The sequence below is a fragment of the Corythoichthys intestinalis genome, chromosome 10, assembly GCF_030265065.1.
Source record: "Corythoichthys intestinalis isolate RoL2023-P3 chromosome 10, ASM3026506v1, whole genome shotgun sequence".
In the NCBI taxonomy this organism is placed as follows: domain Eukaryota; kingdom Metazoa; phylum Chordata; class Actinopteri; order Syngnathiformes; family Syngnathidae; genus Corythoichthys; species Corythoichthys intestinalis.
Genome location: NC_080404.1, coordinates 23,793,980 through 23,809,087, shown reverse-complemented (window position 1 = coordinate 23,809,087; position 15,108 = coordinate 23,793,980). Strand labels below are relative to the sequence as shown.

At 37.7% G+C, this 15,108-nt stretch overlaps 1 protein-coding gene across 1 annotated transcript in view; it reads left to right on the top strand.

Annotated features, from left to right (window-relative positions):
- eif4e1c (eukaryotic translation initiation factor 4E family member 1c) overlaps positions 1 to 15,108 on the top strand; it is a 44,520-nt gene that overhangs the window by 5,578 nt on the left and 23,834 nt on the right. The window contains exons 2-7 of the mRNA XM_057848837.1: positions 4,514 to 4,596; positions 7,156 to 7,251; positions 7,717 to 7,780; positions 7,846 to 7,959; positions 8,024 to 8,163; positions 10,188 to 11,533. Coding sequence (XP_057704820.1) covers positions 4,514 to 4,596; positions 7,156 to 7,251; positions 7,717 to 7,780; positions 7,846 to 7,959; positions 8,024 to 8,163; positions 10,188 to 10,302 — 612 coding nt within the window. The 3' untranslated portion in view covers positions 10,303 to 11,533. The remainder of the gene's footprint in view (positions 1 to 4,513; positions 4,597 to 7,155; positions 7,252 to 7,716; positions 7,781 to 7,845; positions 7,960 to 8,023; positions 8,164 to 10,187; positions 11,534 to 15,108) is intronic.

The window sequence follows — 15,108 nt, the reverse complement described above, 5'->3', positions numbered from 1 at the left end:
TGGTCTTATGTTTGTTTTCCCCAAGACGCGTTTTTAGCTTGTCGCGTCATCATGAAAAAAATGTTCGTCAAAGAAAGATGGTCATTATTTCCGTCATTGACGAAGACAACAATGTTTGAAAACATTTTTGCGCATTTTGTGACACATCACAAACCAAAACAAGAACTTGTATTCCTTTGCCTATTTTCTGCTGTCACAATTTAGGAAAAGAGATGGAAATGAAAACAAAGCCTCTAATTTAGTGAACCTCAACGCTCCAAATGTTGATCATTCATTAAAACCTTCAGTACATACCAATTAATCATCTGCTTATGCTGTCCATTAAGTCAGTAACGATACACATATCGAAACTGAATTCACGATACTAGGTCACGATCCCGTCTGGTGGTGTGAAACTATAGAATTGTGGCACTCCTTCATGCAGAGTCAATGCCAAATGTTGGCATTTGCTGATAACTTGCAACGAGATGAACTGAGGCATCGACAACGACCTGTGAGATTGGAAAAACGTTAAATGTTAAGAAGGGATAAAACAGCTGGCTGGGGGGGGGGGACTGAAAGAGGGAGGGCAGGCGAGCGGGAGAGACACTGTGTCCTTTCTCCACGGTACCCTGCATCCTTGCACCGACCGTCTCTTAAATTCAAGTCCTTGCCATTATATTTCCTCATCTACTCGCATGTGAATTAACCCATTCGTTAAAACATTCTCTCATCAACTAGTTTTCTCGCTGACAAGTGATAAATGTCCTCTCTCCTGATTCGCCTGCCACGGGCAAACAGCGGAGTACCCCTCTAAAATTTGTTTGAGTTGCAACGTTAGAAAATGAACAAACGTTTGCTCCAAAGTATCTTTAAAGGCTGTCTTAACCAAAGCAAGGAGCATGGCCCAAAAAAAAAAATCCTCCTTTCAAACTGACACGTTATTCTGGTCCTCTGTCCTTTTTAAACATTGAAAAACGTGTCCGCTCACACAAATGGCAAGAAAGGGGGGATTGTTTAACAAAAAGCCTGATGGTCAAGAAGTGGATGGCTCGAAATCAAGTCACTAATCTATATTAGGGCTGCAGCTGTTTAATAATTAGTTAATCGATGAATCTATTAATTAGTTCAAAAATTCGAGTAATAGGATTACAAACATTTAATGTGTTGCAAAATACATTTTAAGATATGTAAAACAAGTGTTTATGCTTGCAAGAAGTTGCTTTCAAAAGAGTATTAAATGCGAATACAAAATAAAATTCCTGAGGTATTCAAACTATGCAGAATTGCACTTTCATTTCACAAGAGCAAATAATGCATTTTAAAATAAATTCCCTGAGCTTAGCCTCACCTATTAAAAAATAAATGAGGATCTAAGTACAACAAAAGAACAATTGGCTAACTTGCAAAGCAAAAGTCCGCTAGATTATATGCTACAAAATGCCAACGTTTTTTACAATGCTCTGAACAAATCATTCAAACACATATTTTCAAAAATAACCGCTAAATATACTTGTAAACTAAATAACAAATGTCAACCAAAAACATACTTTGTTGGTCTTAACAGGGAGCAGCTGAATTCAGCCATGTTCAACGAGTTATGGGATATTCACTGTTGCCACTAGAGGGCAGTGTGTCCACCCGAAACAATAAAACTGTGCAACACTTTTAAAACAAACCATTACAACATCACTGTAATTAAACGAATAGAGACGTGCGAAATTTCTGATTCTTGAATTATTTGCGATTCGGCCATGGAAGATTCGAGAACGGTTCACAAACATCCAAATTCCGATGATTGAATTATACCAGGTAAAGCAGAACTAAAACACAGTCAGCGTGGTCTTCGGGATGCAATGGGGAACGGACCGAGAGTAAATATCATGGTCAACTCATGCCCCTAGATAAAAAAAACAATAATACCTGACTGCGGCCGACAGCTGCTACAAACAACGCCCAGTTGCTAGTTGCTACAAACATAGGGCCACATACGGCTAGATATCAAATACTGTATATGTAGAACTAGATGCGAAATGACAGACGATGGCGTTAGAACATGTAAAGAGAGCTAGATGCGAAATGACAGACTTGCCGGCGTTAGTAAACAGCCACCATCTTAAAGCAGTAGATTTGTCTAGAAGGCTCTGTTGTAGTGAACATAAGTAACTTTTTATCTAAAATATACCTAAATCGGCAAAATCTTGACTTGAATCTATCTTTAAATGATGAAACAGTTTTAAAACTTTCACATGTCGAAAGCAGACAGAAGGGAAATTATGGAATAACGGAAGCAATTTTAACAACTTCAACGGTTGATTCACAACATTAAATTAATTGAATGTAGTTTAAAGCTGCTGATACAGAATGGGGACTGGAGTTTTTTATTTACTGTTTTTAACTGTTAACTTGATACTGAAATATTAGTTTGATTTACCCTAAGAGGATTTTTGGAACTAAAGAGGAATTTTGGAACTAATGTACAAAATATTAAATGCGAGAGTTGAGGGTACATCAATATCAAATCTGAGCCTCTGAATCATAATCGAATCCTTAGGTGCCCCAAGATTCCCACTTCTATAAACGCATACTCGAAGCAGCAAAATTTGATCCAAAGCTTTTTTTCTAATCGAATTACTCGAGTTAATAGATTATTGGTTGCTGCACTAATCCATATGAATAAGGGTGTAACGGTACATGTAATAGTATTGAACCGTTTCGGTACGTGGTAGTCGGTTCGGAACGGACGCGTACCGAACGAGTTTCTGACACTTACTTTTCGAGGCTGTGAGTTGATCGGGTTACAGTTTCTTTGTGTTGACTATATTTACTCAGTCTTCTCTACTATAATGAGGACCAACACGGTTGGACAGTCCAGAAACGTCAACGGCGCGACAAAGTGGCAGCCGCGAGAACGCAGTGAAACGCGGGCGTTAGAGTCAGTCAGCCAATGCACACCAGTCGCAGTGCGGCCGCGTTTTAGATGCGTCCCAGAAGCGGCTCAACGCGAAGCACGCGAAAAGAACGGCAGAGTTTATTATTTGACGCGAGACGTGGCCCTCCTGCGTCAATAGTACTAGCTAGGATAGACCGGAAGTCACTCGAGTAAAAATACGGTGGATCCGTTCGATTTTCAAACTAATATGCAATCGTAACCTACTTTTTGAGTCCATCAGATCTCATGAGTGGTAGATCGGGGCACAGTTGACTTGTCTTTGTTGATTTACGGCTGTGTTCTCTGCTATAATAATAACCAACACGGCCCCCGTGTTCAATACAAAACGCTCCTACCACAACAAAACAAGCAGGAACTAATTTTCACATAGGAACTAAAGATATACAATATAAATGAATACTACATCACATTTGTAAAATATAAACACATTATAAAATAAATAATAGCCCATTTAAATAAAATGAAATGAGCTAAAACACCTGTAATTAAGTAATAAGAATAATTCACACATCCTGCTTACACAATTAAATTTATTAATTCTGTGTGGCGCTTTTAATTGAGAAAATCCACCAATAAAGCTTTTGAAAACCGTTCATAAGAAAAAAAAAGTTTCATTGAGGCATTTCATTTGTAAAATACATGTTAAAATCTTTGTCATTGGGATTGCTTTTCTCTTTAGCACAGGACTTTTTTTCTTCTTTCTTTCAGAAAGAAAGCTGACCAATACGCGGGATCTGAAAGGCAAATTGTTGTTGGATTATCTTTAAATACTCGCTACTTTTTGAGCGGAATTCTAGCTTTGTATAGGCTAATGTTCCTATTGTTGAAAGTACAAAAGTGTGTAATAAACAACTAGCACATTTATATTTTGCATTTTGTTTTTTTACTGTACCGAAAATGAACCGAACCGTGACCTCAAAACCGAGGTACGTGCCGAACCGAGATTTTTGTGTACCGTTACACCCCTACATATGAATGAAAACATTCGCCAACGTGCTCTTCAATGCCGTTTCATCAGTGAAGGAGAAATACAGTACATGGCATTCTTATTGCGCTACTTCCGGTTTCACAATAAGAGTGCCCCAGTTTTAACATAACAGCGGCATCCGAGTCACTTTCCTATGTATAAAAGTATATCTGCAATGTATGCGATAGTAGAAAAACAGTTCATTAAAACTACCTATATATGCGGGTTTTTGGAGACATTTTCGGGGGCAAGGGTTTATTAATGGTTTGACGTAGAGATAAAACGAAAGTTTTAAATCGGCAAAACAAGTTTTGACGTAGATAGCTGCCAGGTTTTTTTTCCACTTCAGTTTTGGCTGAAAGCTAAAAAGCATTATCATTGTTATTATTTTGGGGAAGGGGGCAGAGAATTGTTGTTGGATATGTATTTTTTTCTTTTTAGTTCATTTATTTATTTTGCGTAAGTGTTAAATTTTGAGGGGATTTGTTCCATAAAATGTTAGAATTAATGTAATTTAAGTAAAATATTTTTTCACATTTAAGAAAAAATGGTTTTGTATATTGAATACTCTATTGACATAAATGTAGTTGTTAATGCATTATGCCTGATTGCAGAAAGCCCCCGAAACTGAAGAGCCGCAACCTGACAGCCAAGTCGCAAACCAAGAACAGTACATCAAACACCCCTTGCAAAACAAGTAAGAGACAATTTCGTTCCATGTACAGTCAAAGAGAAAATGTCACAGCAAAAACCGGCGGTAAATGATCATGTCACAGTGCCGTGGATGGCGAGCAATGTCGATTATCACCGGAGACCAATTTTCCTTTATAAATCATTGGAACCCGCGTCACTTGTAATTAGAGATACAGTCAAGTAAAAAAATTAAGACACCTTATGGAAGCCTTTGTGTTTTCTAACATATTTGGTCAAATGGATATTTAATATCAATTTTAACAATCTTGAGAGTTTCAAGTAATAGAACTAAACAATTGAAACTGACTTAAAAAAATAACTTTCTGTAAAATGTAATTTTAAATAAATGCAATACCTGTTGAGGAATAAATTAGGACACCCCCACATTCAATTCAACTTAATATGGCTAAAATCACAGGCATGGGTATCACATCAGGTGCACATGATTAGAACATCATTACCCAGGGTTTTGGAGGACGCTTGCCTTCTTTAAACCTCACGTTAAGTTTGGTGTGCCCCTGACTGTTGAAGTGAGAGAAAACACCATGGTGAGATCAAGGAGCTGTCTGAGGCCTTCAGAAAGAAGATTGTAGACACTTATGAGTCTGGTAAGGGTTTTCAAAAGAGTATAGAATAAGCCATTCCACTGTCCGGAAATAGTCTACAAGTGGAAGACATTAAAAACAACTGCCAACATGCCCAGGTCTGGAGGTCCAAGCAAGTTCACCCCTAGAGCAGACAGCAAGATGCTAAAAGAAGTTTCCAAAAACCCTAAGATGTCATCACGGGACCTACAGCAGGCTCTTACTACTGTTGATGTGAAAGTGCACACCTCTACAATCCAGAAAGAGACTTGACAAGTTTAACCTTCACGGGTGGTGCGCAAGGAGGAAACCTTTGCTTTCAAAGAAAAACGTGAAGCCCAAACTGAAGTTTGCCAGAGTGAATGTAGACAAAGACCAAGACTTCTGGAATAATGTTCTTTGGACAGATGAATCTAAAATTGGATTATTTGAACACCAGAACAGAAAACATGTTTGGCGTAAACCCAATACAGCATTCCAGGAAAAGAACCTCATACCAACTGTGAAGCATGGAGGTGGAAGTGTCATGGTTTGGGGATGCTTTACTGCAGCAATATCTGGCCAGCTCACCATCATAGAATCAACCATGAATTCTATCGTCTATCAGAGGCTGCTTGAGGTATATGTGGGATCATCTATTAAAAAATTAAAGCTGAAGTGAAACTGGACCCTACAACATGACAATGACCCAAAACACACCAGTAAATCCACCAAAGAAATGGAGAGTCCTGGAATGACAGAGTCAAAGCCCAGATATTAATCCCATTGAGATGCTGTAGGGTGACTTGAAACGGGCTGTACATGCAATAAAACCCTTGAACATCTCATAGCTGAAAGTATTCTGCGTTGAGGAGTGGGGCAAACTGTCTTCAGATCGATATCAGAAAACTGGTAGATGGCTACAAAAAGTGTCTCACTGAAGTTATTTCAGTCCAAGCTATTAGATGGTAGGGTGTCCTAACTTTTTCCTCAGTTAGAATATGCATTATTGTCGATATATTTGGTTTAATGAGTAAAACAGTATTTTTTTAAAAAAAATTTTGTTTACCTGCAATTAAATCACTTTTTTCACAAAGATAAAGAAAAACAAGATCAAATATTTAATGTGAACAATTGTTTAATAAAGAACTGAATATTTAATGGGGTGTCCTAATTTTTTGACTTTTTGAATTTATGACTGTCGACCGATCATCGGCCGGGCCTCTCTCTCCTGCACTTGTATTCACCCCGTCCTCTGATTGGTTAAATGATAATGGCAAATGGAGTTATACTTGTATTGCCTTTCCACCTTTTTTAAGGCCCTCAAAGTGCTTCACACTATATCCTCATCTACCTCCTGCTGACCTAGCATCAGGAGCAATGTGGGGTCTTGCTCAAGGATACTCAAACGAGGTCTTAAAGGTCGGCGAATCGAACCCACAACCTCTGTGCTAGGGAACAACTACTCTACCACTAAACCATGCCTATAAACTATTTTTCATTCTTTAGTTATGAGCAGTTGAACAGCATAGACAATGTTATGCAACTTAGGTAGCGAATGAATTGAGAAAAAGAGAAGAAAAAAGAAAATTCTCCTATTTGCCAGTCACGCCGACAAAGCCCACAATGCAATCCCAGGTTGTAAACAAACAGCAGTCAGTTTTTACGACTCTGTTGGTGTCATTTGGTGAAATAAAAAAAGGGGGAGGGCGCTCGGCCGGTCACGGAGTTCAGCCGATGGCCTAGCATTGCCCCCGTTCGCTCGCTCGCCCGCCTTCCACACAAATGAAAGAATCACCTCAGTAGCCAGAAACAAAGGCTGCATTTGTGCTGCGCTTTTTGCTCTTTACTGGCATTTCGGACACCCCTGTTTATTGCTCTTATTGCTTCATAATGATGATGACCAACGCCGCCGCCGGAAGCTAATGTTAGCAAAGGCGTTATTTGTCAAGGGGGCGTGAAAGCTGACTGTTTGTTGTTGTTGTTTTCCAACTCCTCAGATGGGCCCTGTGGTATTTCAAAAATGACAAAAGCAAAAGCTGGACAGAGAACTTGCGTCTCATTTCCAAATTTGACACAGTGGAAGACTTCTGGGCGTGAGTATTGAGATTTTTGTTCAGCCCGCAACGTAGCCCAGTCCAGTTCATTTTTAAATTACATTTTAATGCGATAAATAGTCTGTTTTCACATCATCGATTTCACATTTTACCTTGATCCATTTTATATTTTTACATGATGAATTTCTTGTTTTAAGGATTTGAACATGGTACCTTATCATGTGATGATTTTCCTGTTTTAAAGTCATCAACTTTACATTTTAAATTTTCAAACCTACGTTCGCGCCCCCCCAGTCAAAATGGAATTGTCATCTATACCATCAATGACTGCCAGTGAGTTGAATGAGTGCCCTGTAAAAGTGAAAAAAAAAAAAAAAAAAAAAATAATTCATGAATGAAATGTTACATAATATGTAAATACGGTCAATAAAGATATTCAGATTTGACATAAAATGCTACATTAGAGGTTCATTGACATTAAATATGTAAATGTGCCTTTTTCAGATTATACAACCACATACAGCAGCCCAGCAAGCTCCCCGTAGGTTGCGATTATTGCTTGTTCAAGGTACGCCCCTCGTAAATACTTTACACTTGGGCACTCGGGCATGCTAATGAGATGATGCGTTCTAGGACGGCATCAAGCCCATGTGGGAGGACACCCGCAACAAACTTGGGGGACGGTGGCTGATGACGCTCAACAGAGTGCAGCGGCACAACGACCTCGATCGCTACTGGATGGAAACGGTGAGAGCGAGCGAGCGTCATCTGCCTTTGGCCACGCTGTGTATTTGACAACGTTTTGCCGCAGCTCCTGTGTTTGGTGGGCGAGTCATTCGACGAGGCCAGCGACGACGTGTGCGGCGCCGTAGTCAACGTCAGGCACAAAGCTGACAAAATCGCCATCTGGACCAGCAACTGCCAAAACAGGGACGCCATCATGACGATAGGGTGAGTCTTGTGTTATAGTCAATCGTTCAGTAGTCCAATGATTTAACACAAATTGAATTTAGACTCGTTAGTAGTTCTAGCCTGGAGTTCACAATTATGGAACAGGAAACATTTTCCACAAGAGGGCGACAAAGTTATACTGGAACTGCTTGGAAAAGCACACTAATTCCCAGAAGTGTGAGATCAAAATGCCTAACATTTTGAGACTAGTATTATCGATTGTATTTTTGTAATAGTTTTGTGTTCGGTTTATGGAAGCGTATTGTGGTTGCACCAGGGGAAAAAAGTACATTTTCATGTGTTACATTTGAACATTCTGCATTTAAACAAGATTTTACATGAGAAATTCTGCATTTGAATCTTAACATGATTGATTTCACATTTTAATGTTCTCAATTTTTCATTTTGATGTCATGAATTTCCTGTTCCAGTGAACAACTTCATCATTCCACTTTAACTTTTGCGCTTTGGCCGCCATTGACAGCTATAGACCCTACTCACGTGACGTCACAGCCACGCCCCCGCGCCATGTTGTCCGTATACTCGTCATGTTAATGCATTAGCGCTTCGTAAATTCCTCCTATTATGGCGTGTTTTTCTGCTCGTTAACATTAATAATCAAAATGGTGAAGTCGTGTGTGGCGGTCGGTTGCAAAAACAGAGAAGATAGACGGAGAGACTTGAAGTTTTACCGTATTCTGAGAGACCCGGAGAGGAGACCGAGATTGACTGCTGCAATTCGACGAGAAAACTGGGCTCCAAACGACTACCACAGATTATGTAGTAGTCATTTTATATTTAGAGGGTTTTGGGCTGACAACCACAATTAAGATCATTGCTAGGCTAATCGCCCACATCATACACTCAGACGTTGTGAATGAACTACCTGAAAATATATAATTATAAGGGGATAATCAGACAGTTGTCATACAATTAATTTACAATTTCACTATTGAGGTCAAAAGCCAAAAAATAAATTCAACTTGGGACAATCTGGAGTAGTGCTATCGCACTTCATATTTATTACATATGATATATGTATGTAGTGAGAGTGCTATCGCTAAACCATATAAACATTAAAAGCCCTAGCTCCATTGACAAATGACATGAAATACATTAGACTTGACAGCGGATGTTAGCAAGAACAAAAGATTTTGAATTGAAAATTTCATAACTCCCCTTCCGAGCACAAGATTCGTGCCGAATTTTCGTGTACGAGGACCTGTTTCACCCAACCAGCAACGTAGCATTTATAAGCCTCCAAGCTCTTAAAGTTTTTCAAACTTTCGTGAGAATAGGCTGATTTTGTGTGGACAAGATAGTTGTAAATATCAGGGTCAGGCGAAGATGGTGAAGACAGCGGGTCGAAAAACATCGATTTAGGCATCAAATACGGATCTGGCGAATGGATAAACTGAAGCTTTTCCACGTAACGCCTTTTATGCAACGCATCCAATGAGTTTACAGCGTCAGATAACACCGGGCCTTCCATGAATTGCTCTATAACTTGCACGACTAATTGAAAACAATGAGAATAGGTCTAAAAAATAGGTACAATATGGCGGCCGGATACAGCGACACGTCATTTTGTGACGTAGGTGAGTAGGGTCTATAGCCAATGATCGGTGCTGGATGTCCTGGTCGAGATGGATTGGATGTCTATTGCTGTCATTGGGTGTTTATCAAATATCTGATTAATCTTTTTTTGCTAACTACCAAATCTGTAAATACTATACATATACCTGTGTTGTGGAGAATGAGTTATCAAAATAAATAGCATTTTAAGGTGAATTTCCTTATTTAAAATGATCAATTTCACATGTTAACACATTTTAGTGTGAATTTGCCATTTTATACTGAGCATTTTCACATGATAAAATGAATTAATTTTGGGGGAATGGGGGCATGAAAGCAATATGCTGCCATACCAAAAAAAGTCCTGTTTTTGACATGATATAAAAACTGAGTGACCACCAGATGGCGACATCAACCTTAAATTTGTTTTTGTCTTCTCGTGCCTGTAGGCAAACTTATAAGGACATTCTGAGCATCCCCAGCAAAGCCATGCTGGGCTACCAGTCGCACGATGACACGTCCAGCAAGAGCGGCTCCACCACCAAGAACATGTACTCCGTTTGAAAGGATGACACCTTAGAGTTTAACAGCGGTTACAAGCCTAAATCATCATGTTAACATTTTGGAGTCAACTACTGTAGTGTTGTTTCCTTTCATCCAGAAGATAAACAAACATTTCAGCGCATTACAGTTTGCAAGAAGAAGAGAACGTATGCAAGGGGAAGCAGTGAAGGGCAGTTTTTTTCTCACCACGGGGCATGTGACACGCCATCATAAACAATAACTGAAAAGTCGATTCGATTGGTAAACTGTGGCCACGCTCCCCAGTGGTTTTCATTTTTAAGGCCACTTGTTGTTTCAGCCATGCTGGAATTGTGAATTATTGCTTGTAGTATTTTAAAACAATTTTTTTTGTTTTGTGTTTCCCCCTTTTGCCCTCTTTACATTTATTTATAATGTATATGCCTTGCAGTTGATGAACTTTTTTTGGATGGTTGATAATGTGGACTACTGCATTCTAGATGACATTTTTTTACAGTAAAGATAATGACGCAACCCTTTGTTTGTGTTTTGTAGACAACTATTTTAGGTGTCTGTCGCAGCGAGTTAAAATGTATTACCTACACTTAATTTTATGAAGTGTTTCCAAGATTAAGAATTTTTTCAGTCAACAGCAACATTTTATAGGAAAACTATAAACAGTTTTAATTTAAAATGCAAAAATATACATTTATATTGTAGATATTTTTTCAAGTAAAGATAAACTAAATATTTACATTAATATATATTTTTTTAATTGTTAGAAATATGAAATTGATGCTCATCATTTACTTTTGCAGACGACACAAAAATAATAGGGTGGGTCGGATCTGGCCTTCGGGCCGCCAGTTGGACACTATTGCGTTAAAGCATTGCATGGTGGACACTAGGATTAATATACTTTTTTAAAAATTTTGAGGAATACTTTGCAATGAGTTATTTCACTATAGTAGACTCCAATTAACAAGGAAAATGCAAAAATATCCTTCATTACAATCATTTACTCTATGACAAATTTCCGGATGACTTGTGGTCGTGCAAAAATAACTGCGTATCGATACTTTTGCCAACCTTGTCGGATATAAAAAGACAATAGTTTTCCTCTTCACCTCGACAAAGCCTGCGTGTGGTCATTTTTGAAACGGCTCTTTGGTTTTACTCCATCTACGTCCACCTTGACGGCAGCGTGGCAACGGCGAGGGTTGCCAGGCAACCATGCATTTCCGGTCCACTCCAATGAGCAACTAGCAAACAGGTGATTATTTCCAGCTTCGTTTTTCAGGCACGCGTGAGTCAAACACGGCATTTTACGGCAAGTGGGATCGACATGTTGGTCTGGGAGTAGTTTTGTTTAGGTTTTTACTCGCATGTGTTTCTTTAACGAAACCGTCAAAACCGGCCGGCTTCGACGGGTGCCTGTGAGCGTCAACAATTCGGCGGCTCGCCTCCCCGTGGCCGAATTCAACCAAGTCGAACTTGAGGGGAAGTTTTTTTCTGCCGCTTGAAATTCAGGTATAATATCAAGAGCAAAGTTAAATGTTATCGGAGTTCAGAGTACGGGACTTATTCGGCATTTTAGTACAACAGCACGCTACAAGTTCGAACTCAACTCCTGTAAGTAAACTATAGGTGAGAGCGGGGTGGTTGTCAACATCTTCAGTCTTTCAAACAAATCTTTGAATAATTGGTGGGAGGCTGTGTCTTGGCCAGAGGAAGAACAAAATAGATATTTTAACTCAATACTGCCATTGACGGTGATAGACGTCCAATCCATTTTGCCCGGGATGGTGGCAGCAGCTACTTCAAGTACAAATGGTTTAGAGGTCTACTATTGATAGTCATTTAATTTCACAGTAGAACGATGGAAAGAGGCAGCCACATCGCTGTCAGTGGAACTAGGGGGAAAAAATGATAAACAATGTTGCATATTTATCATTTTATCATAGTAACCTGCTAATGACCAGAGAAAATAAGATGGCTAGTAAAGAACTAGATTTTTAATGTTCATAATTCATTTGAAAACTTCAGTTTATGCTAAAATGGTGCGACAAGCTCAATAATCAGGGTGGATCAACTTTGTCCTCATACTTTATAATGGTAACACATGACAATAAGCCCCTAAAAAAGACATTGATGACCTTCAAATTTCAAAATGGACCCTGAAGAGAATCTCATTGCCTCTTTCCCTAAAATAATGTGTGAGTTTACAGTAAAGTGTCACTGTGTGTGTTCACAATTATGCCCATCCTAATACTGATATGTTGAATTATAACGAGTGTGACAGGCAACTCTGCTCTCTCCTACACACTCTGAAATCCACTTTTTTAACCTGACTCTTAGTTCATTTCCAAGAAAAAAAAAGATAAGTGCCTTAACCTGATAGAATATATGTATCTACTAGGGCTGGGACGATCCGCTTTTGTCACGATCCGATCGGTATCCCGATACCTGTGTGGCGATCCGATACGCATTCAGTACTTCAACTACGGCAAAATATTACCTTTTAAAATTTATTTAAAAAACACAAAGGCATGTACCTTTGTATAAACTAGATGTCATTTGATGTTTATTCTTTTTTTTTTTTTTACATTGAAAAGTGCATTAACTGTTGCAGCAACTGTTCTTTTGCAAAGCAGAACAAAAACTATTTAAAACACTATACATTTTGTACCGGATTTAAACTTTATCATTTTATTATAATAACCTGCTAATGACCAGAGAAAATGAGATGGCTTGTAAAGAACAAAAATAACTATATTTTTAATGTTCATAATTCATTTGAAAACTTCTGTTTATGCTAAAATGGTGTGACAAGCTCAATAATCAGGGTGGATCAACTTTGTCCTCATACTTGATAATGGTAACACATGACAATAAGCCCCTAAAAAAGACATTGACGACCTTCAAATTTCAAAATGGACCCTGAAGAGAATCTCATTGCCTCTTTCCCTAAAATAATGTGTGACTTTACTGTAAAGTGTCATTGTGTGTGTGCACAATTATGCTCATCTTAATACTGATATGTTGAATTATAACGAGGGTGACAGGCAGCTCGGCTCTCTCCTACACACTGAATCCACTTTTTTAACCTGACTCAATAGTTCATTTCCAAGAAAAAAAAAAGATAAGTGCCTTAACCTGATAGAATATATGCATCTACTAGGGCTGGGACGATCCGCTTTTGTCACGATCCGTATCCCGATACCTGTGTGGCGATCCGATACGTATTCAGTACTTCAACTACAGCAATATATTACCTTTTAAAATTTATAAAAACCACAAAGGCATGTACCTCTGTTTAAACTAGATGTCATTTGATGTTTCTTCTTTTTTTTTTTTTTTTTTTTTTTTTTTACATTGAAAAGTGCATTAACTGTTGCAGCAACTGTTCCTTTGCAAAGCAGAACAAAAACTATTTAAAACACTATTCATTTTATACCGGATTTATACTCAAGTAAATAATACAGAAGCATATTGCTCTCATATTGTGATTAAGTTGGCATTTTGATGTCTTAAATTCCACAGTAAAACTTTGACTAGAGTGTTAGGAGAAGGAAAAAGACGCACACCTATACAGGGACCCACAATATCACGTTAGGTTAAAATGTTGTAACTCCTCACAATATCACGTTAGGTTAAAATGTTGTAACTCCTTACAATAAAGATGGTTTGTTTCAACATTACATTTGACATATATAAATGCAAATTCAAAGGTTTGTTCCCGGTAGGTGATGTCGGGCGGTCTCCAAGTATTTCCTGGTGCATGGTGCAGCTGAGCCGCATACCATCTTGTGCCGTCCTCACTCCGGACAAGGCAGGTTCTTATTATAATTTACCTGTCCAGTACAGTGAGCTCTCACTATTTGAAGGAAGAAAAAGTTTAACAATGACAGTTAACTTTTTATTATTATTATTATTTTATCAATTTCCCTTATGATATCAGAGCCAAAAAACTCAAATCTGAAACAGTCAGTTGCTTTTTCTTTGATTTCTAGTTTTACGTTTATATTTTAAAAGTTTTGTATAACCAAGTTTTAAGTCAAATAATAAATTTTAGAATGTACTTAATATTAACATAATCCAATATCTAAGATGTTGTTTTTATTATTTATAATTGTACTAATTAGCAATACAGTATTAAATCAAACTTTTTAATTTGAAATTGTTGCCCTTTTTGTATTTTATCCTTCATCCTTCCAAAACATGATTTAAATAATAACTCATTCATTATATAATAATACATATACTGCATAAGCTTAATATTGTGCATCATGAATGATTAAATGGACTATTCATTAATTCACAATTATTCAAAAATTTTATCATTAAATAAGAAATCTCCATGAAACCATTAAAAAAAAAAAAAAGAACTAAATTCAGCCAAAACTAGCATCTCAAAACAATTGGGGAGGGGATGTATAGTATATACAGGATGTATAATTATTTATTATTATTATTATTATTTTATATTACTTAAGATAAAAAAGAACATATTTTTAAAAAGCGCTCCAGAAATATAATTGCGCTAGCTTGTTTCACTCATTCATGAATGTAAATACCAACACTACTTTCTGATTAGCCACTTTGTTACATTTTGACTCAGTCATGAATGAACAATCATTTCTTAAAAAAAAAAAAAAAAAAAAAATGTATATACTGTATACAGTGCTGGCCAAAAGTATTGGCACCCCTGCAATTCTGTCAGATAATGCTCAATTTCTCCCAGAAAATGATTGCAATTAAAATTGCTTTGATAGTAATATCTTCATTTATTTGGCTTGCAATGAAAAAACACAAAAGAGAATGGAAAAAAAAAAATCATTATCATTT